The sequence below is a fragment of the Morone saxatilis genome, unplaced genomic scaffold, assembly GCF_004916995.1.
Source record: "Morone saxatilis isolate NCDOM2014 unplaced genomic scaffold, NCSU_SB_2.0 Contig1, whole genome shotgun sequence".
Lineage (NCBI taxonomy): Eukaryota > Metazoa > Chordata > Actinopteri > Moronidae > Morone > Morone saxatilis.
The window spans coordinates 5,582,735-5,604,753 of NW_023339651.1; the positions used below are offsets into that span (position 1 = coordinate 5,582,735).

The 22,019-nt window shown below is 40.8% G+C and overlaps 2 protein-coding genes across 2 annotated transcripts in view; both read left to right on the forward strand.

Annotated features, from left to right (window-relative positions):
* Window positions 1-10,615, forward strand: part of ttyh2 (tweety family member 2) — a 46,863-nt gene extending 36,248 nt beyond the window's left edge. Inside the window, exons 6-13 of the mRNA XM_035668734.1 lie at window positions 874-943; window positions 1,094-1,149; window positions 4,351-4,443; window positions 4,578-4,670; window positions 5,104-5,246; window positions 6,386-6,571; window positions 6,662-6,740; window positions 9,342-10,615. Coding sequence (XP_035524627.1) covers window positions 874-943; window positions 1,094-1,149; window positions 4,351-4,443; window positions 4,578-4,670; window positions 5,104-5,246; window positions 6,386-6,571; window positions 6,662-6,740; window positions 9,342-9,422 — 801 coding nt within the window. The 3' untranslated portion in view covers window positions 9,423-10,615. The remainder of the gene's footprint in view (window positions 1-873; window positions 944-1,093; window positions 1,150-4,350; window positions 4,444-4,577; window positions 4,671-5,103; window positions 5,247-6,385; window positions 6,572-6,661; window positions 6,741-9,341) is intronic.
* Window positions 10,616-12,476: 1,861 nt separating this feature from the next.
* Window positions 12,477-22,019, forward strand: part of kif19 (kinesin family member 19) — a 33,236-nt gene continuing 23,693 nt past the window's right edge. The window contains exons 1-2 of the mRNA XM_035660381.1: window positions 12,477-12,975; window positions 14,440-14,520. Of these exons, the coding sequence (XP_035516274.1) occupies window positions 12,937-12,975; window positions 14,440-14,520 (120 nt within the window). The 5' untranslated portion in view covers window positions 12,477-12,936. The remainder of the gene's footprint in view (window positions 12,976-14,439; window positions 14,521-22,019) is intronic.

A 22,019-nucleotide genomic window follows, 5' to 3' on the forward strand; every position in this document is an offset into this window, starting at 1 on the left:
GAGATTATATTTGTCATTCTGAGGATCTCCGTGTGTGCTACAGTCTATGTTGACAGATGTGTATATGAGACGCTCGACTGGCTGCAGATGTTTGTGTCTTCACCGGAATCTTCAAGTTGTGTGTGCGTAGGCATCATACAGTTGCATTAGAGCCTTCATAATAAACGAATGCATAATGAATGAACCCCCTTCGCAAACTCTTAATTACAGTCAGCGGGTAATCAGAACTCTGCATTCTCAGAGAATCATTGTTTTCCCTTCAGGAATTCTAACAAACTTGCTCCTGAATTGCAGAGCTCCTCGGAGTCCCTCGTTTCTAACAAACCAGCTCGGGTTTTGCAGAGGAACTCGGCTTGCTTTATCTCATCCGTGCGCAGGGCTCATTAGCGCACCCCCTTGAGGAGGTTGAGCTACACGGACTGTGTTTGTCCTGAGCCCAGGGGACATTTAACATTCAGACAGCACAGATCGGAGGAGACCACCGCTCCTCACTTTTGTTATTTTGCCAAGGCAGGTTTCTTGTTAGCGCGGTGCAGTGAAATAAAAGTGGCTGTGAGTGACAGAATGGGAAAGTATTCCTGTCTAGACATGTTAAAGAGGATTATAAGAGCAGCCTGTCCCCTTTATTTTCTTTTTGTGTCAAAAAGTGATAAGGATGATAGTCATCATTATTATTCAGCTTTGACAAAAAAAACATTCAGTGTTAAATAAACTATTAATGTCAGTAACTTAGTATTTGACACTCTAATTCATTCCCTTTCTGAATGGTTCTTCATGAATTTTCTTTTTAACCATCTTATTTCAAGAACCATTCTTTCTTTTCTCTCTTTATTTTCTGTTCACTGCTCTCACACGTCTCCTGTTTTATTTCAGGGCACAAGTGATTTCTGTGTGTCCCCTGACAAGTACCTCCTGAGCCAAACAAAGGGTATCATCGGTGCTGGTGAGTTTCAGTGTGAATAACGTTGCATTAATGGAGTTGTAATTGTGACAGCGTAAAGCTGTGGCCATGAGACTAATTGTGCTTTAATTAAAATGATGGTTGGAAATGCATTTAATCTGCTTCTCCTATCTGTTTATGTTTCTCTCACAGATATTGTTCATTACTACCTTTACTGCAACCAGACTCTCTCCAACCCCTTCCAGCAGGTAGGAAACAGGACACTCCGCTGACCTGGAGTTAAAAAATTCAACATTTAGAATTCAAAATTCAGCATTCAACATTCAACATTCAACATGTAGGCGTCTATAAACAGAGCCGTAGCTACAACTGAGGACAATGTGGTAGGTTTCTTGGAATTGGGGGGGGGAAATAACATTCTACAATTCACAACTTACACCCCACACAGTGGGTGTTTTATAGGCAGATTGCAATACTTAAAGGATGGGAAGGACTAAGGAAGGACCAAATTTGATACATAACAGTCATGGATACTAGATACATTCCGGTCAGTACTTAAGAGTGTATTAAGGTTTGATACCTAGCTCTATAAAGGACTGAATTTCTGTACCAGAATATAAGTGAACAGTGAAGAGTTAACTGATTAAATAAAATGTAAAAAAAAATCCAAGTAATTCTAATTAACTCAAAATTCTGACTATAGTTCACCGCCTTTGTTTCATACTTACCATATTTAAATGTGGTGCAGTTCCCTGTGAAGTTGTCGAAAAAATGGTTTATGTAACCCTAGATGTTTTAAAACTCTAAAACAATTAAAAGTTTGTTCACTTTTAACCAATAGTCTAGACATCTTTTTTACCTGTAATTCACTAAATCACTGTTCGATGGGGAGTTCATCTCTCTGCCCCTCAAGCCTCATCTTTGTCAAGCTCTTTCTCCCTGTTCAGCCCTGTCAGTCTAATTTACATCCTAACCTCACCTCTCAAGTCTAGAAGAACGTTACAACACTTTCTCCCAGGCCGCCACCATTATCTTTCTCTCTTTCTCTTTCTCTTTCTCTTTCTCCTGTATTTCTCCCCCCTTCGTCTGCATGCATCAAGCAAACAAGCCAAAACATGCCAGAATGTTATAAAGCTGCCAAGACAAGGGCTATAAAATTGAAGATTAAATGAAGCAATTTGGTGAATCTGCCTTGTCCCCCCTCTTCTGAGCTATCTGCGAGGTTACTCTTGGGAGAGTAGGGATTGTGGGCCACATTGCTGACAGCGGTGAAGTCAATTTCTGCGAGCTCTGGCCCAGCGGAGCTCAGATCTTATTATCTGGCTCTCGTAGACATGCCCTAAGGATAACTAGAGCACAGCAACAGAGGGCAGGCAACCGTCACCCCGCCTGGTAAACAAAGTCAGCACTCTTTCTCTGCCACACAGACGCCCAACAGGTGCAAAGTTCACAAGCAAGCTGGCAGATACAGAAATTCACACTGATTGGCAAACATACAAGCAGTCCCTCTCTTTCACTGTCTCTCTCATGTATTCTTAGAACCACAGCAGTGCCCCGTAGTTCTACCCTCTGTGGCCTTGTATTTCATTGCTCTGGGCATCACTCCTGTGTCAACTTCTTGTGTTCTTTCCGCAGCTCTTTTTCTATTCTTATCATTGTCATCTCTTCTCTTTTTCTTACTGTCCTCCTCCATCAACTTTCACTGTCCTACTTTATTTGGCTCAGAACAAGCTCACCCAAGCTAAAATAAAAAGCCAAATCTGATCAGGCCATTGGATTGTGCAGCAGAGAGCATTTTGACCATGGACAGTCATGCAGATCCAGAAAAAAAAATGTCAGATCAAAGGAAAGCAATTACATTTATGGATGTTTGAGGTAATTGACCATACCCTGTTTCTATTTAACATTGTGCCACAGGCCTGGGGGTTTCCAGGCTACTCTTGTTAGGTTGGGTGACTGTGAAGATACAATTTTTCCTTGGAGATGTGACAAGATTAATTCAATTATGGTTATGCTTGAACGTTAATTTAAAAAGAGGCACGGGGCATGAGGCGCTGTCTTTCAGGTAGGATGTGATTATCCCCCTTTATCATAGCTATTGAATGTGGAGGCTTATTTTGCCCCCTGTTGGTGAGAACATAAATCTACACTCAAACTACAGAATGCTGTAATGTGGTAATATAATATTCTGTATCAGTTCAGTGCCCTACAAAGAGATAAATGAGGGCTTGTCACGCTGCACTTAGCCCGGGGCTCAAAACATTCTTAGAATATTATTTGCCCCAGGTTAAGAAAGTTTTCACACTGGCACTATCCTTGCATATTCCAAAGTGGGCTAACACCCCAACTGTAACCACAGTTTAATCGACTAAACACAGGGCTACAGTAAACATAGTCGCATGTTCCAACAGACATTTAACCAAGGGATAGTGGAAGTGCAGTGGGAATTGTCTAGTCGTGGTTAACCCTGGGTTATATAATTTCCCTCTGGGATTATTAAAGTATTTCTGATTCTGATTCTGATTCTGGTTAATGTGTGTGTGGAAAGGGGCTAAGTTATCCCAGAGCCAACTCTTTGCCCAAGGCTAAGAATATGCAGTTTGAAAATAGTAACATATCTGTTCAAAACTAAGTTACAACCATATTCTGACTTTAAGGTAAAAACTAAACCACAGTAATGCTAAAGCTAAAAATAAGCTTTAGCTTAAGATAGCACTTCCGCTAGCCTGAGCTGAAGCAAATTTACCAACTATTTCATGTTGGTAAATCTATTTCCTGTTATTGAAAAATGCTCCGTCTTAGTAATTAAGGTTGTTTACCACATGATACAATGCAGTAGCTACATCACAATGGAGGAAAAAGTAACACTAGATAAACTAGTCCTGCTAAAAGCTAACTAGCATAGCTCATACTCTCTTTAGATTGTCTAGGACAGCATTTATTTTTATCCAGCATTTACCTTTTTCTTTTTGAGGGGTGGGTCTGTTACACATATTGAATAAATTGCTTTCCACGTCCAAAAAATACTTTTCACTGACTCTCTTGTGACAAATAGTTTTTTTTTATTTTGTGACTTTTAGAGTTTCTTATTAGCATTCAAGGCTAACTCTCTGGCACACGTGTTGTTTTTGCTGTTAATTTATCTGGATTGTAAACTAACAAATTAAATTACAGAAAAATAAGATCCATTATGTAGGTTATTATGCTTTCATTCATGTGTTTTCCGTTTGTGGAAGGACAAGAAGTCTGCAAATTGCTTTAGAAAATGCATGCACATTGTGTCATTTGACAATAGCTCCATTAAACAGCCTTCAGAGCCTGCTTTCTAAACTGTATGCTTTCTCTATCATTATGATGGCTCCCTCAAGACTTCCATTAAGATCAGTGTTTACTCTTCATTTGCATCATCTTTACTCTGTGTCAGTTCAAATGCACTTTCTTGTTCGCAGCCTCTAACCATCTTCCAGAGGTCCCTCACCACAATGCAGATCCAGATCCAGGGTCTGCTGCAGTTTGCTGTGCCTCTGTTCCCTACAGCTGAGGTATCACACACACAAGCACCAAGCTATGACTTTTAGGCTGTAGTATAACAGATTTTAGGCATAACATTAGAAGGAATGTATCATATAAATACGTATTTCTCAGTGATACTATATGCTGTATGACCTCTCCACAGAGAGACCTGCTGGGTATCCAGCATTTGCTCAACTCCTCAGAGGCCAGTCTGCACCAGCTGACTGCCCTGTTGGACTGCAGGGGGCTCAACAAGGTTTGTTCACTGCATCCTAATTGGCATCACAGCAGCACAACTAGGTCAACAGGAGAGTTAAGTGGCCACGCAGGATTTCGGCATCAAACCGAAATTGGAACTGGAAAGAGAGCACAGCGAGGCAGCAACAGAAAGAATTTGAAATTTAACGAGATCCACTTCTCTAAACTGTGTTTTCTTTCTAATGTATTGTTCCCTGCTCTGTTTAGACTGTACACTGTGGCTCATGACTGCATTGCAGTTAACATGAATAATGTTGAACATCCCTCTAAATGTGCCTGACGCAGATGTATAGTATATGTCTTCCTGGAGACAACACACTCCAGCGCTCTGAGTGCTTTTCCACCTTTGCTTAATTTTGTGTGTAAGAGTAAGAGCAAACAATTATTTGTGTATTTTTGTTGATGTGACATTATGCATTTGACTTCTTTAGGACTACCTGGATGCAATGGTCGGGGTGTGCTATGACGGCGTGGAGGGTGTGCTCTACCTCTGCCTCTTCTCCACCCTTGCAGCCTGTGCCTTCACTGTCATGCTGTGTGCCATTCCCAGGGCATGGAGACAAATTGCCTGCAGGTCAGTTCGTTCTCTGCTTGTCTGCCTGCCTGCCTGAGTGCCCTCATTTGCTCATCCTGCAGCTATCTCTATGCAGCTTCACATACTGTATGAGCATGTGAGCATGCATGTGTGTGCGAGTGAATATTTTTCACAATTGCACAATTGCCCAGATGTTTTGCTGCAGATACAAATTCAGTTGTGTGAGTGCAAGGTGTTGGGCTAAAGTAGCTAATAATCCAATGGAATTCATGTTTACTGTGTGCTTCCTTCCCGTTAACCTTTCATTTTAAACCTCACTGTTTATCCATTTAAAGGACCATAAGGCACGTTTAACCCATTCAAATATACGGTCATTTATATTACCAATGCATATAGTTTTAGATTAATTTCCTGTCCTTCAGGCCGGCATTGTTTTTGACCTATTTCAATAAACAATGAATAATAATATGCATAGAATGGAAACAGGCTCGAGAAAGGTAATCCATCACAATGAACAATTTGTCACCTTTATTTTTTTGTCAGGTACATTATTATCACATATGCAGGTGTAAGTAGGGAAAACCCTTCTTGTGAAGACACCCATGATGTAAACTACCAACCTTTTTTAATACAAGAAATGGCATTTTCTTGTTCGCCATTTCTATGTCTGGGGTTGATTTCCTGTCAGTAGAGCTTGTGAATGCTTATCAGTAGCTGACGTCTGAATCTCAGAAGTTTGAGCTTCATAGAAAGCACCACTAAGGAAGAGTCCCTGCACTCAGCTGTATTACCATATGCTGATAACACAAGAATGTTTCAAGTCTCTGTTAAGCTGATATTTATACTGTACTAAAGAAACACACAGTTTCCTGGAAGGTAGAAAATGAAAAATCCTATGTACTTTCGGAACTGGTCAGCAGCAGTGTTACGTACTGCACAGGGGTTAAACATTCAAAACTCCAGTTTAAATCAGACAATATTAATAGATTTCCCTCCTGTTATTGTTCTGTCTTACTTATATTTTGGAGATAATCAAGACTTTTGGAACGTCAGGGGATGTAAACAGGAAGTGTAATAGATTCAGCGATGTTTCTCAGGCAGGTTCTTCTTACACCTATCACAGTTTGAAAACCTCCGGACCAATCACCTCTCTCCTCTGCTGATGTTTCTTTCTTTAGAGAACGCGATTACGACGACATCGACGAGGAGGATCCGTTCAACCCGCGTGCGAGGAGGATAGGCTCTCAGAATCCCAACCTCACCAATATGCACAGCTTCTGCAGCTACAGCAGCAGCATGGGCAGCCAGACCAGCCTCCACCCGCCCGCCCCAGCTGTCTCCAACGCCCCCATGTCTGAGTACATGTGAGTGAGAGGAAAACAATGTGTGAAACCAAGTGTGATTTCTAAATGTTTGCGAATTCACAATTTCTCGCTTCTGTCATTCTTTCTCAGGAACCAGACAGCTCTATTCGGGGGAAATCCACGGTACGAGAACGTGCCTCTGATAGGACGAGGCTCTCCACCCCCGTCGGTGCGTTGGGTCCCAGAGACCAAATCCTTCTTATGATGTCAACTCCGAGCTAGCAGACAAATTTAGCCTTTACAGCACAGGAAATTGTTTTATTATAAATAACTGCTGACAGAATTTTTCACTCAGTGACTCAGCTCACTTCCTTTCTTAAATGTCACCTTTACATCGCTCAAATGTTAAGCCATATCTGATAACCTTTATTTTATTTAACCAACCAATCTTTTTTTTTTAAGATTTCTTAAAGGCATTTAATGAGACACTCTTCCGTTGTACACTGTGCCTTCTCCTGTCCTCTAACTTAACTTACAGGAGGACGACTTACAGTGCCAAAGCAAGGAGAGGAGAAGTAATGTAGTTAATATTTAATCATGAATAGAACATCATTTAGTTTCTCTCAGGCCAAATTCCCAGGAGACAGTGACACGGGTCGTAACCCATAAACTGGCTTACTGTTGACACTAAAGATTTTCTTTCTCGTTGAATATATTCACCCCCGCTGGGCCGCTTGTCTCCTGTTACTGTACATCACAGAGATAAAAATAGGTACATTTTGTATTAAATTTTCATTGGTCGCAGCCTCTTCCTAACATGCTGCACAAGCGTGTGATGTAATACAGCAGTTAAATGCATTCTGCGGGTATCTAATCTACTTTAGATCACTGTTTTATAACCCTGTTTTTAAAGGGTCATATAGAGAGAAAATGCTGTAAACACCAACTATTTATTAATGATGAATTGCATATTATTCATTGTTATGCATAGAGTTTGGAATTCTACCAAAGTTGTAACAAAGATGTCTACTTTAGTGTTGCCACAGTTTTTGTAGATAAAGAAGAAAAACTTTTGCTTATGTCAGTCGTCATTCTCATTAACCTTCGCCCTTTAGTTCCAACTTGAGTTAACCAGAAAATGTGATGTACTTTGCCTTATGACTTCTTTCCTAATTAATACCAGAAAGTAATGCATAATTAAATTCTCCCTCATGACTATAACTGTACAGCACCATGCAGTAGTCTGCGGCTAACAGCTTCTTTTATATATTTTTTGTTTGTTCGTTTGTCATGTGTATGTTTGTTTGTTTGTTTGTTTGTATCTTTCATTTCTATATTTCCTCCTTTTTTTATCGACTTTTGGAGATATACTCTCAGCAGTATAGAAACCGAGTAAGTCTTTTCAACTCTTCCTCAGGATTAACTCCCTCACTTTTCCTCTGTTGCATCTCCGTCTTTTACCTCTCCTTCACCTCACATAACGTTGTTTGGTTCCTGTGCAGTTTTCCTGTTTGGCATGGCTTTTTACTCACAACTTCTTATTCTCATTCCAGAAAGTCTGTTTGAGTTAGTGAGGGTTTGTCTGCCCCTGGCGTTCACAGGGTGGTACTGTAGTTATGTCTCTGGATTTCCTCACAGTTAGCCTCTCTGTGCATGCAGTTCTGCCCCAACCATTCAACTCTATAGCTTGTACTGCCACAAGGTGTTTAACACCAGGCCTTGTGGTGTGCTATAGAGTGTATTTTATGTAGGTATTGACTAAATGAATGTCAAAAGTGATAAATATGTTGCTAATTGTACATTTAATGAGTACTGGGTTGATTTGTTGTAAACAAAGATTACATTTATCTATGCCCTGAGCCAGTTTTGTATGTTCGAGTTAAAGGAATTACTCTACAAAAAATCTATCTTTTTAGCACCTGTGGCCTGGAAGGTGGCTCTTAAAAGATGGTTGTTTGCTTCTTTTTGGAAGAAGACAACTGTAGTCAGCTTCCAGATTCATGTGAAAATGCAGTAAAGCATCCATAGAAACCTTTCAAACCTCTCTGCTGTTGATCTTGTAACGACCCAAGTAACCGAGGTGCTGATGCAAAGCCATGACTCATGGACGAAAGTGGGGCAGTAAAAGTAGCCAGTAGCAGATATTGAGTCGGAACAAGCAAACAAATCCATATCAGTATAACCAGGCAGGCCAAAGTCCAAAAAGGGCAGACAGGAAAACAGACGCTAGAACACATGTGGTGTAGTACCGGGGATGAAAGGGCAAATACTGTATAAATACAGTGAGCATGTGTGCAGGTGGGCATGAAAGTCAGGTGATTAAAACCAGTTGGAACATATTGGGAACAATGGCAGGAACTGAAATGACAGGAAATATTCAAACAATAGCTTGACATTTTAGTAAAATGTGCTTTTTTTATTAAAAGATAGTTACTACGCTCAATCTGAGAGTGGTAACAGTCTTCTCATCAAACTCTTACCATGAAAACCTAATCCTAACCCTTTAAAGTGGCCATTTTAGTGATTTATTGGTGCAACGATAATGATGCCATAGTCTGCATTACCAAGTCGCTAAATCCTGTGAATCCTAGCTGGCTGCAGCTGCCGTCCTATGCCAAGGTTCAGTCTTTATGGAGCCACCTTTTAAGCCAGCATGCGGCGAGAAATAGCTACTCAAAAGATAGATTTTCTGTGGAATATTCCTTTAAACCCCCATGACATTTTCTTTCTTCTTTAGCTGATGATTAGGCTCAGTCTGTGCCTGTGAAACCTTGTATCAGCTTTATAATGTTCTCTGTGTGTGTCCGTGTGTTTACCTTCTCCTCCGCAGTACTCTCCCAGTATGAGGGCCACCTACCTGTCCATGACCGAGGAACAGAGAAGACAGTTTGGCAACGACTTCCAAGCATAGACTTCTTTATCTGTCCGAGAAGGGAAACGGCATCACTCACACACATTCACACACAGACACACACACACACACACACACATGCTCAACAGACAAAGAGTGTGTGGCTGTTCCAAGCATCACAGAGGACAGTGTGTAACATCTTGTTAGTCCAGGACTCCATTCTGGCTGTCTTTGGGGGACGATGGATCCATATCTGTACTGGTCTCTGTGTGTCGTACGCTCATAAATGATTAATCACACTTTTCTGTCACTTGTGGGGGAACTTGCTAAATATTTCTGACACGTGCTGTCGAACTTAACCTGCTCTTAATACATTGTGTTCCTTCGCTACCTGACACGTCAGTCATCAGGCTGCGTCACAGGCGCGATGGCAAAGACTCGACTCTTCACGAAGAAGAAACGGATGATAGAGGATTAATCTCTCACTGCAGTAAAACATTAAGAAACATGTTCGCAAAATAAATCCATTTTTTTAAATATTCGTCTCTCCTGTTCCAACAAGATGTTTCCAAAACGTACATTCTGGTCTCCAAAGATGAAAATAAAGCTGATGTAAACGTGGCATATCATTTTTTATGTATTGTGCTTCGTGCTTGATATTTGTGAAGCACAAACCCAGCACTGGCAGCACACAGCAGGAAGTATTGTTGAGGTATAATTTATTTATATTCGCACACAGATATGCCTGCAAGTGAAGCTCTATGTTTCTAAATCTCCTGGAGACGAGACTACCTTGAGACCATGGCTTCTGTATATAAGTTGTACAATAACAGACTGTTGACTCATTGTCATGTGGATTATTTTGTTTAAACAATGTGCCATTTTTATATATTTTTTTGTATTTTCTAAAGGGCCATTAATTGTAATGTTTTTCTGCATATCTAATTCGACTAATACAAAAAAGTTGTAGTCTCTGTCATTACTTGGGAAGCTGTGCTGCTCTAACCATGATTCATTGAAAATATTCAGGTAATTATTTTCATCACTTCAAACCACCCAAACAGTACAGTTTGTTTTGACTAACAATTATTTTCTGTAGGGATTTAATACATGCAGTTTTGTCTATTAATTAATTTCTTTAGTGTCATTTCTTTCAGCATGTGACATTGTACAGGCACTGAGAGTGGTGCTTAATTTTGTGTGTGACCTTAAAACTTCAGGGTCTAATTGTGAGTTGAATAAATAAGTTTTGAGTACAAGTCGATGTGTCTTCACTTTGTTGTCGGGTGTCCTTCGGGTGCAACAGAAAGGCGCCTTTGTATGGTAAAAATGACCAAACGACAATGCTGCGTGTTACTTTCACTGACACCAAAGGACACTTGGCCTCCTTGAAGTCTCAAGATCTTTTTTTTAAGACATCAACCCTTTAAATATACTTCAATCCATACTCATAACTTCTTTGCATAATATAAAATACTGTAGTTAAATCCTCACAAGATGTCTGTGTCTATTAAAGGACTCCATATTAGAGTTATAGTAGCATATAAGGGAAAAAATAAATAGACACAGCTGCAATTCTAGTCAAGACTAAGGTCAAAATGTTCAAATGTGTGTGTGTTTTTTATATTATTCTCTCATTTTGGCTGCAGTGGTGATAGCTCATGAGAGATACAGACATTACATTTGTTTAATCAATCATCAAAAATGCATGATTCAAAAAGGTAATCACATAATGTAATAATATTCCACTGTCTATATATCATATCCAACACTGTGGTAAATTAACATCTGCTTATAGCATTTAAATGGTGACTCAAATCGTACTTTCATGCCTGAGGGATGATTGAATTTCTGCGTGTTAATTAATACTGTGAAACTTGATAGCTATTGTAATCTGCTAAATTATCCACATTAACACTGTGGCTGTGATGTTGTTCCATACTATTGAGATTATGTTTAGTGATTTTTTTCCTGGGGCTGGAAGTAAAGATTGTTTGTTATTGACTAATCTGTTACTACCTCTGAATAACTGATTAATCATATCACATAAATAATACTAAATTCCACTCACAGTTTTCCAGAGAAGAAATGTCTTGATTTGATTGGCGAGGGAATTAATGAAGTGATGAAAACCGCCTGCACCTCTAAAGCTCACTCAACTTAACACCTTACATCTGGGTTGTTTGATCTACAGAAATCAAAGAATGGTTGTGGTTTTTCAGGGGCTTCAATTGTGGACCCATATTCAGCTTAGTGTGACGAGGAAACTTGAAGGCTCCAGTGCGCATACACTTATTAGTGAATATCTTGTGCCCAGCAGTTTAATTTGCATATTCATATATTCAAGAGTCTTTGATGAGGGAGAACATGTAGATTTCATTTTAAGATATTTTTTGACTAAGTAATTGAACTTTTTTTTGCAGAAAAAAAACAAAACATATCCAACATTTATTTATGTTCAAAAGGGAACACAAGCTGCACACATTTCATACACACCACTTCAATCATTAGTGACAAGATGAAGAATTATATATTATATTTGTTTGTGGTGTTTTGGACACCTTATATTTTTTTCTTTTAACATAAATTGGGAACAGATCCCCCAAAACTGAGGTGTGTATTTGTTTCAGTATGTGTGTGTTTGTTTTTATTTTTAAAATATTGTGGGCTTGACCATCTGTTTGTCGACTGTTGGCACAAAGAAAGGTAACTCTTAAATGGTCCAGCAGGTGGCAGCATAGTCTCAGCAAAGAAATATTGCCCAGTGGAAGCTGTATTAACTCCTGCAGAACACATATTTATATATTTATTTATAATCTTAGGTTAATATATAACACTTTAGAAGGTACAAAAAATAAATAACTGAATGTTTGCATTTGTGAAGGAAATAACAACAATAAAGGAGTAACACACACATATAATAACAAAATAGAATCAATGAATGTGATATTCATTTTTATGGCGTAATACTTTTCTTTAAAATCACATCACATGAAAAAAAAAAGACGCGTGTTTTTATTTAATAGTCGGAAGTAACGCACCGCGGATCTCCAGGGGCAACAGGTCCTCACGCACGCACGCTCACACGCACACGCACGCACATAGAAACCAACAGCGGCGGCGGGGCAGCGAAGAGGAGGAGGAGGACCGACTGAGGAAGGGAAGGTAGCAGGTGGGCTGCTGCTGGTGTTACCCACCTGTCTCTTCAATTACTCTCCGGGTTTCTGCGCCTGCTGAGGGGGAACCAGGACGAGCGGGGGACCGTCGACGCACTTTAAAGGACGTAGAAAGACTACAGTTAGCCGGGGGGACTCGGCTCGTAGTAACGCTGAGGTCGTCAAGTCGTTTCTGGGCTCGGTAATAGTTAGCTGCGGTTGTTATTCAGCCGGAGGCAGACAGAGAGCATTACAGGAGCCGCGGAGAGCCCACTAGTTGTTGAGTTGTGTGGGCTTGCAGGTGTTTCGTTAGCAGAAGGTGTGTGTGTGTGGGGGGGGCATGCAGGTACCGACAGCCAGGAGGATGGTCCAGTGTCCCGTCTGACGCTCATTGTCCCTCACTCGGACCGAAAGTGACCATGAAGGACACGGGGGAATCAAAGGACCACCAACTAACTGTGAGTTTACAGAGTTTATACTTTAAAATTCCTGGCTAAGGCAGTAATGTAAACGTTTTTCATCATTTAATCCCCCCTTTTACTCAAACAGTCTGTGGTTAGTAGTCAATAACGTTTAATAAACCTCAAACATAAGAACAAACGCAGGAATCTGCTGCTTAACTATACAATCTAATACAATGCCTGTATAGTTAAAGTTGGTTCTGCACTGGACTACAGTGTCTTTAGAGGTGTTTCTGAATGTGATGCAGCCCAGCGCAACACTACCACTAACTATGACCTCATTGTTAAAACCTATAATTTAATTAACACCTCTATGTAAAAAAAAAGAAAAAGAAAAAGGCATTATAAAAGTAGAATTTCTGGCAGAGCATTTGCATTAGATTGTGCGAGTGTACCCAGTGGAGTGTACTCTTGTTAGTTGAATTCCTAACAGCGTGCATTGTTAGTGTAACATGTTAGGATTCACAGCCATACACTACCTGCTCTGGCTTCTGCAGCCTGTATCTGAATAATTGAAGTGGCTGTTTGAGTTGCCTGGCCTCTCTCTTGTACAGCATGTAATGCACTTTCTACAGGGTGCTGAGACAGAGTGCCTTATTATTGGAACAATATTACATTATTACCATTCATATTACAAATACTTACAAACAAAAACCCCCAAACGTGTGGTTGATTTAGCATGCTGCAGTGTGTTCAACAGCACATCAGAGTTGTTGCATATGCCTGTGGGTCATACGCATGCCAGCCAGTGGATACAGGACGCCGCTGCTGTGATTGATTTAGTCTGTTTTCACGAAAAGACATCATGCTGTCCAGCGTTGATAAGGGGAAGCTAAGCTACCGTCAAAAACTACAGGTGTCTGTTTCACATTTGAGAGGAGTGTCGCTGATTGTAGGAAATGTCTTAACTGTAATGTGTTTCTTAATGTCTGCAGGGCGTCTTTATGCATTAATCAGGCCGTGAAGAGTGGAATGTGGAGTGAATTTAGTTAGTCTGTTTCTTTATACCTGTTCTTCACGTTCAGGCTTCAGGTTTTTTACATCTTTTTACAATTTTGAGTTTCCAGTTTAAATCACCTGCGTGTGTTTGGGCTGGAAACTAGCGAGAAAAAAGTGAAATGAAATGTGAAATTAATGCAAAATTCAGGGTTCAGTTTAAGCTCAGGGCCAGCTACATGTGAGTGGTCTTTATCTGGCTGAATGGAAGAAAATCGTATATTCTGTGCTTGACATTTTAAAGAGATCTTAATGGTCAAAATCGATGAAGAAACCTAGAATTCAGCCACGACTGTAGATACAACACAGACTCATTCACTGTAGAAGCTGTACATTTAGTGCTGTCAGTGTCGTTCCTGCCCATCGAGGCAGAGTTCAATTCATTTTCTAACCTGTGATTTCAGTAAATTGAATATCTCTGCGTTGATTAAATTCAAACACCACTAAATATACTCTGTGCTGCAGGTTGCTCTGAGGATCCGACCCCTTAGCGATGCTGAGCAGGAGGAGGCGGCTACGATCGTGGCCCACAGAGTGAACGACCAGGTGAGATGAAGGCCCTTTACTCTGCCGCTGTGTGTGTGTGTGTGTGTGTCAGTAACCTGTGTGTACGTACAGTATGCGTGGACGTGAGTGAGTGATGGGGTCAGCCTGTGTGTGCTCGTGTGGGAGAGGGCTGTTGTCTCCGTTTCAGAACCCTCTTCCTGCCCGTCATGATGTCGCACAGATAAGGTGTCTGCAGGGACCTCGGTGAAGCCAACAGCTCTTCTTTTTTTTTTTAAAAACAACTTGTTTATAAAGCTCGAATGTCACGTTTCATTTGTAAATTCATGCTGGATGACTCAGACTCGTAGCAGCAGCAGACAGTGACCTTTCTAACGACTAACACAGAGGCTCAAATTCTTTCATAAGCAGGCGGCTGAAAGCTTCACCATAGTGAATCTCTGGGGTTTAATTGGACATCAAATTACAGAGCTGTGTAGCACTTAGTATTATTTGTGTTGTTGGTAGTTTCATTTAACAATTATTTTGTAATTGCCTGTCAGTCAGTTAATCATTTAAAAGAGTACTCCGTTGATTTAGTGTTTTACTTTACTACTTTTACTAAAAAAAGAACCAGAGATATCATCTTTTTTTATTCCACACTTCCTTCTTCCTTTTCAAAAACCGCCCCCTGCATTACCCACAATACAATACAAAACAAACAAGTTCTGTCAGAGATCATATAAGACCACAGAAGAGCAGAAAGTTTCTCTGAAACAAGTGCCCCACCACAACTGGATGACACTGACTGCTGCTGCTAACTTCATTTCATTGGCTATTGCCCCTCAGTGCATTGCTAACTAAAATACACCAACCTCCGCAGCAGCTGTCACTCATATATATAAATTAATTTGAAGACTTTTTAGATTGTTGTTGGTAACTGCTTACTGTTGTTAACTTCTGGCGCTACCGCTGACTGCTGTCTCCTGCAGCCACCACTGCACTGATAGCTGAAATTCAACCCATATGTTACTCACTGTAAACTGATTCGAGAACTATTAGTTAACCTTATCCCTGTTTCTGTTAGAGCAGAAAGTGAATCAGCGATTAATGAATCAATTAATGAGGTGATGTTTTACCATCAACAAAAACATTTGCAAAAGTTCCAAAAGCTTTCAGTTGTGATGGATGTCTCGGTAGTTGCTGCCAATCATTAGACCAAGCAATTCATTGGTTAGTCAAGAAAATCATCAGTAGATCAGTTGCAGCTGTAAGTTTTGTGATATTAACATGTACATATGATATTTGAGCATACTGATTTCAATCATCTTATTGAATTTTATAATAGATAATACTAACTGCATTATGCTTCCATTCACTCTGCTCCCACTTTTTTCTTTCTCCCCCTACCCAGTAGGAGAAAGCTTTCTGATTTATTTGGCAAGTAAACTGCTTTGAATGAAGCCATTAGTGTAGAGTATGACAGGAATGTTTCTGAATGAACAGAATATAGATAGATAGATATAGAGCCAGTTATGCAATGTAACACATAAGACCTACATTATAGACATACATATACATATAAATTAAACATACATTTTGGATTTATGTATGCTAGCCCCCTCAGAGGACCCTGTTCTTAGAGCATGACCTCTGTGCGCAGCATGTAATGATGTTGTTACCATGTGACCTCTCACATGAGAAGGACAAGTACGAGCTCCATGAGGACCATGTTTACCTGCAGCCTAAGCTTTTGAACCGCTCCCTCTTGGAGACCATTTAGCAGTACCAGCTGTGAGTGTGTGATGATGATGAACGTAGTGCAAATGATAATGAGCATCGTGACTGGGAACCTGCTGAGGTGTCTCCTCGCTCAGTGTAGGCTGATTGATGCAGTAGTGGGCATACTGGCGGTGGGCAGCTCTTCTTGATTAACCAAGACGAAGCCAGAAAAGTGACAGCATAGCAACAGCTGACATAGTGACTCACATTCGACCAGTGCTGGAGGGAAACACAATATTCATGCGAGGCTGTGATTAGTAGTGTTTATTCATGCTGCTGAAGGATTATACTAGAGAGCACTTCTAGAAACAGATAATCCATGACGTTGACGTGTCTTCTAAGAATCAATCTGGGAATCCATCGGCTATCTCATGATGACGATTTAGTGAAAGTTCCCATGTTTCGGGGGTCCTGGTGTAACCAGCGCATATCCAGAGAACGGCTAACTGGGCCAAGACTTCCTCCTCCATGTGCTGCTCATTTACAGTACAATAAGCAACTTGAGAGAATGATAATCTCTATAAACCGCATAGGAATGATAAATCCTCGTCAGACGATAGCAGATGGGTTCCCAGACTGATAAAAGGCTAAAATGACGTCAGAGGATTTCAACCAATCTTTCTCTTTTTGCTCTCCACACGGACTGTTTACCTGCACTCAACCAAAGCCCAGTCAAATGTGATCAATACTTGTGGTCAATACTTACAAACAGAAATCAGATTGCTTCCGATACCAAAGTCTCGCCCCTTGCCTTCAGATTCTGCATTCATGTACATATCTGTTTATAGAGATTATCTACCAAGTAATTCAATTATACCAAGTCTTAAGGACAACATCAGCACTTCTGCCTGCCATGACATCATTAAAATAGGCTTGGACACAGGGGATTAGAGTAAAGCAGTAGGCAGGTAGATATGGTGCTGACACAGCCACCATAACAAGCCTTTGTTATTGTCTCCAGCTCAACCAAAGCTCACATAGAAAAAAATGTTTTTGTGACTCCTGTTCAGCTTTACCTGCAGTGTGTTGATTTAAACCTGAATAGCACAGTGCATTCTGTATTATGTCAGTGGAGAGAATTACAAACGGACAAGACAGATATGCTGTGGGGTTATATCAGGTTCACTCAGGCACGTTCACAGCCAAGGATTAGCAGAGCTTATTGTACAATACACACTTGTTATTGAGACAGTGGGATTGTGGGAATCTGCTGTTTACCTGTATCTTGAGAAAGGCTTACCTGGGCTGCCCTGACATGGATGGGTTGGATATGGTGTGGAAGGTCACAACAACACAGGGATGTTGTGAGATTATAGAGCCCGGGACGGCTGTATCTGTTTACCTATAACTGTCACTTAGCCATCACACAAGTCACACACGACTATATGCGGAATGTACTGTACATAAAAATAACAACTTTAATCCCTTTCACGCGCTGTCCCTCCACAAATACGGGAGACTGTGTACCGATTACTCTGTGTGCAAGTCAGACAGACGGGCGTTGACCATATGGCCAAGAGGTAGTGCGCAGACAGATTAGCTGGGTGCTGGTGGCTGCCTGGCCGACTGGGTGGGAGTACCTAGATCTGGCTTTCCTGGCAGAAAGCAGACAACTTGAAGCTGAGCTAAGCCTGCGGAGATGAGCTCATTGAATGGGTTTTAGCTCAGGTTAAGCCTTTTGCCACCTGCTCTCTTTCTCTGGCTTTACTCTTCCCCCACTGACAGCCTCAGGGGGTCCGCCATTGCCTTTCATGGACCACCTGTTGCCTGTTACTCTCAGTGGGCTTTTCTTATCCTTGAGTGGGTAGTACTCAGGTCAGAGTTGTAGTGAGGTGGATTTATGAATGAGATATTAAATGGTTCAGGTTGAAATATTTGGATTCAGTCATGGTCAATATTCAATATTATGACAAGTGTTACTGGCTTTTATCCCAAACTGTATACAAGATCCAGGTAGGCTTTGCTTTATCTAAGCAAAGCAAGATTCTAGTGAAACGTTGATTTGGAAACTGATGTAGAATCATTATATAATAAGAAGAAGAAGACGAAGAAAAGGAAAGAGGAATACCTTCAGGGGGCAGGAGACAAAGTGTTTTGGCCGGCTTCTTAATGACGCAGGTTGGGGAAATTAAAAAACCGGCTCAACCAGTGTTGTCTGGGACACTATGGACAGTGAAAACAGCAGACACCTTAAATTGTTACGGGATACAAAAATCCCCATGCAGATCAAATACTGTTTCAAAATGGACATGCAAATCAATCTATAGATTAGAAACAGGCAGTCATTAACAAATGAAAAAGCAGTTTTGGTCATTACTTGCATTGAAAAAGGTTGTTGTTACCTGTTAGAGCCTCACTGAACATACCACTATGTTTCTGTCCCTGCTTGTAGGAAGCTGTATTATGACACAATGATACTATAATGTGCAATAATACCATTACATTGAGGAACAAAAGTTTACCTAGAGTGCCATTTACTCCTACTCATTCTGTCTGTGTGTAGTGACTGTACAGAACTGACTGACCCCAATCAAAAAATGATTTTACTTCAAAATTCAAATATCACATTGCTCAGGGAATTAGCACAGTCTTGTTTGCTCATAAAGAAGTTGTTGTTTGTATTTACATTCTTAACTGACCAAACTGATAATAGCCTCGGTCAGACAGTATTACCGACCCACGTTAGAGTAAAAGACCGAGAGATGACATCATCCCTCCTTAAGAGGCTAGCGGGAAAGCTATGTTTATCCCCCGAGAGATAAAGATGGTCGCTCAACCTCATGAATGAGACACCTGAGAGGACAATTTTATCTCACCACTGATTACTTACAAACGACTGTTTGTGGCCTTGGAAGCTACACTAGCAGGAATTTGAGCGTACATAAGAATAACTGATCAAAATGAACAAAACACTACAGAATACACTTAGATCCTTAAAGCATTTTTTAACTTTAATCGAAATGAATTTACACAGATCTCAAAACAATCTGTTCTTCAGGTCTTGCTAGTGGTGAACTGTATTCATGTACATATAGTGTTAGTAGAAATGTAATTACACCTTGCAGGATGTGTCTGTCTTAGCCCTCCAACTTGGTAAGCATGTCTTTGGCAGGGCTGGCCTGTCAGTAGCACACAGTGGGGAGTGCTTTATAGTGAGGCCTCGTCTCCATGGAGACACCTAGACAAGGTCAGGGCCATTGTTTGTTTTTGTTTTTTTATTCCTGTTCCTCAGTAGTACAGTGCTCCATATGGGGGAATAAGCAAAAGCAGCAGGGGAAGAATGCCCCCTTTTTGGTTTTCCTTTTTATGTCGGCAAAATATTTGGCTGTTATAAATATGTTCTTTGATGGAACATTTGTTCAGGTGGCCGGTTTGTGAGTGGACTGTAAGTGTAGTAACTATAAATATATCACACAAAGTATTGATGGTGGCATTTCATGGTCATCTTCTCAGAGCGAGAATTGCAGATAATGGAGGACTTAAAAGCCTTCATACCAACAAGAGGATATACCAACAACAACAAAAAAGATGTTCCTACCATATATTCGTTCATGTGTTTACCTGAAAAGAAAAAACTCTGAGGCAGGTGGTTCATTCTGACCCCTGAGCGAGAGAATCTCAGCCAGCAGGCAAACAAAAATGTACCATTTTGCCTCTCAGTTCCTTTGTAAAGGTCAAGTCCTCTAAAACAATAAGCAGTATTCAGCCTGGTCCAAGTACAAGTCTACTTGATTACAGTATACCATGAATTGGCACATTTTCTGCCTTTGTAGAGTACAAAGCACCTTACCTCAAGTGCTCAGTGTAGAGTTTCCGCCACCATCTACACAGTTCTGTCAGTGAAAGGAGATTCAAATTGCCTTCCCCTCAGAGGCTGCGCTGTAGTTAGGCTGATAAAGAAAAACAGCTTCCCTTGGAAAACTAACTTCTATGAATGAGAAAGGCATTGTGCCCCAAACAAAATCTAATTTGAGATGTTAAAACTGGTGTTAAATACAATCAGTATGTGACATGACAACATTTTTGACTAACTCCAGCCAGCAGTGTACTGAGGGGCAGTAACCAGAGCTGTGCAAAAGTTCATCCTGATCAAAAACCAGACTTGAGGATTTGCTTTAATTACAAAAGCCGCCTGTTTTCTTTCAAATACAGCTAATTTGATTTCATTAGGAGAAAGCTTATTAATATCCCGAGAGTGAAGAAGAGTGAGTAACATGCATCAGAAGTGCTAAAATGACCTAGTTCTCTGTTGTCTTTATGTTCCTCCACACTTGGTTGATGGAAATGTTGTCTCCTACACCATTGTCCATTCGCATAATAGCCTAGTTAAAAATCTGTGTGTGGGGGGGGGGGTGAAAAAGGGCACACTTTGTCCATGCACAGTCTTTTTTTATGAGGCAGTGTTTGAATTGCCTAACGGTCGAGAGGGAAAGGAACTACAAATAGCCATGTCCCTTTTAGCTGTCAAGATTTAACCTCCAAGCACAGACACAGAACCAGAAAAGAGACTCAGAATAGTAGAGTTTATTTTGGGTCAGACACAGAAGGTAGGCCTAGTTTTTTGCAAAGCTAGGTTAATATGTCAACACTAATAGACTGTCTGACCCTAGGAAGTGGATAATCTTCACTTTCCTCATTTTCTCTGACTCCTCCTTGGCTTCCAAGTGACACTCTCTCTGATTCCTCTGATCCCTGCCCCTCCCGTGAGTATCTTTTACAACAAGGGGCATTGAGGGTGGGTCTGTGCATGTTTGTGTTAGTTGTATGTGACCCCCCTCGATGCCCTCCCTGCTCTACCACTCCTGATCCTGATGAGAGGACAGGGCGTGGCAGCTCACCACAAGCAGCTTCTGAAGGAGACTAGACGCTGGAGTGGCCCTGATGTTAGTTCTTCTGAATCGCTTTTAGTCCTCAAGTAAACACACTTATTGCCCCCAACCAGCTCCTCTAGGGATACAGCAAGCCCTTTTCCTTAAGGACCTGGATACACCTAGGAATCACAATGAGTTCATTATGCAATTTGATTACAAAACAAAATTATACAATCCAGCTGTTACATGATAAAGAACATGATGTTGCAGATGTGAATTATTCACTACATGTTGTGTCCTTTGGTGGTGGTGGGGGGTGATGAAAAGAAAGAAACTACCCAAAGGGCTTTTACTGTAACTTTGTCAACTAATTATGTTGCAGGTTACGCAAGCACATCTTTTCCATTGTAGAAAAAGCTAAATTGTGTTAAGGGCACATCCTTTCAGGCTGTGTATGTGCATCTGTCTGTGTAACAGAATCAGCACTACAATGTTCCCCTGCTTGCTCCGTGGCCACCTAATACCTCTTACACAAGCAGGAAGTACAGGCCAGCCGTAGGGCCATCCATGTGCTGGCTTTATTGGGCTCCTGGCCAGAAAGACAGGCAGGGATTAGTCTATTGTAACCTAACTAATAGGTCACAAGTTGATTCTCACAACAACCAAAGTGAACATGAACAGCCAATGACCTCTCCAAATCTACTTACAGTAAGACACTGACAGATTGAACTGAATGAGATCCTAAAAATACCAATTTTCTGAGAACATAAAATGTAAAAGGAAGTGTTGTTAAGAAACAGTGTGGTGAGCAGAAGGAGCAACAGGTGGATAGAAGGAGATTGAAGGAAAAGGAGTGAGGACAGACAGGATTGCAGCTACTGGTGGCATAGGGCATTTACAAAGAAAACATCCCCCGTATGTCTTGAGGAACTAGAGGGAGTAAGTCTCTGAGGCTTTGTTCTGTGTAAT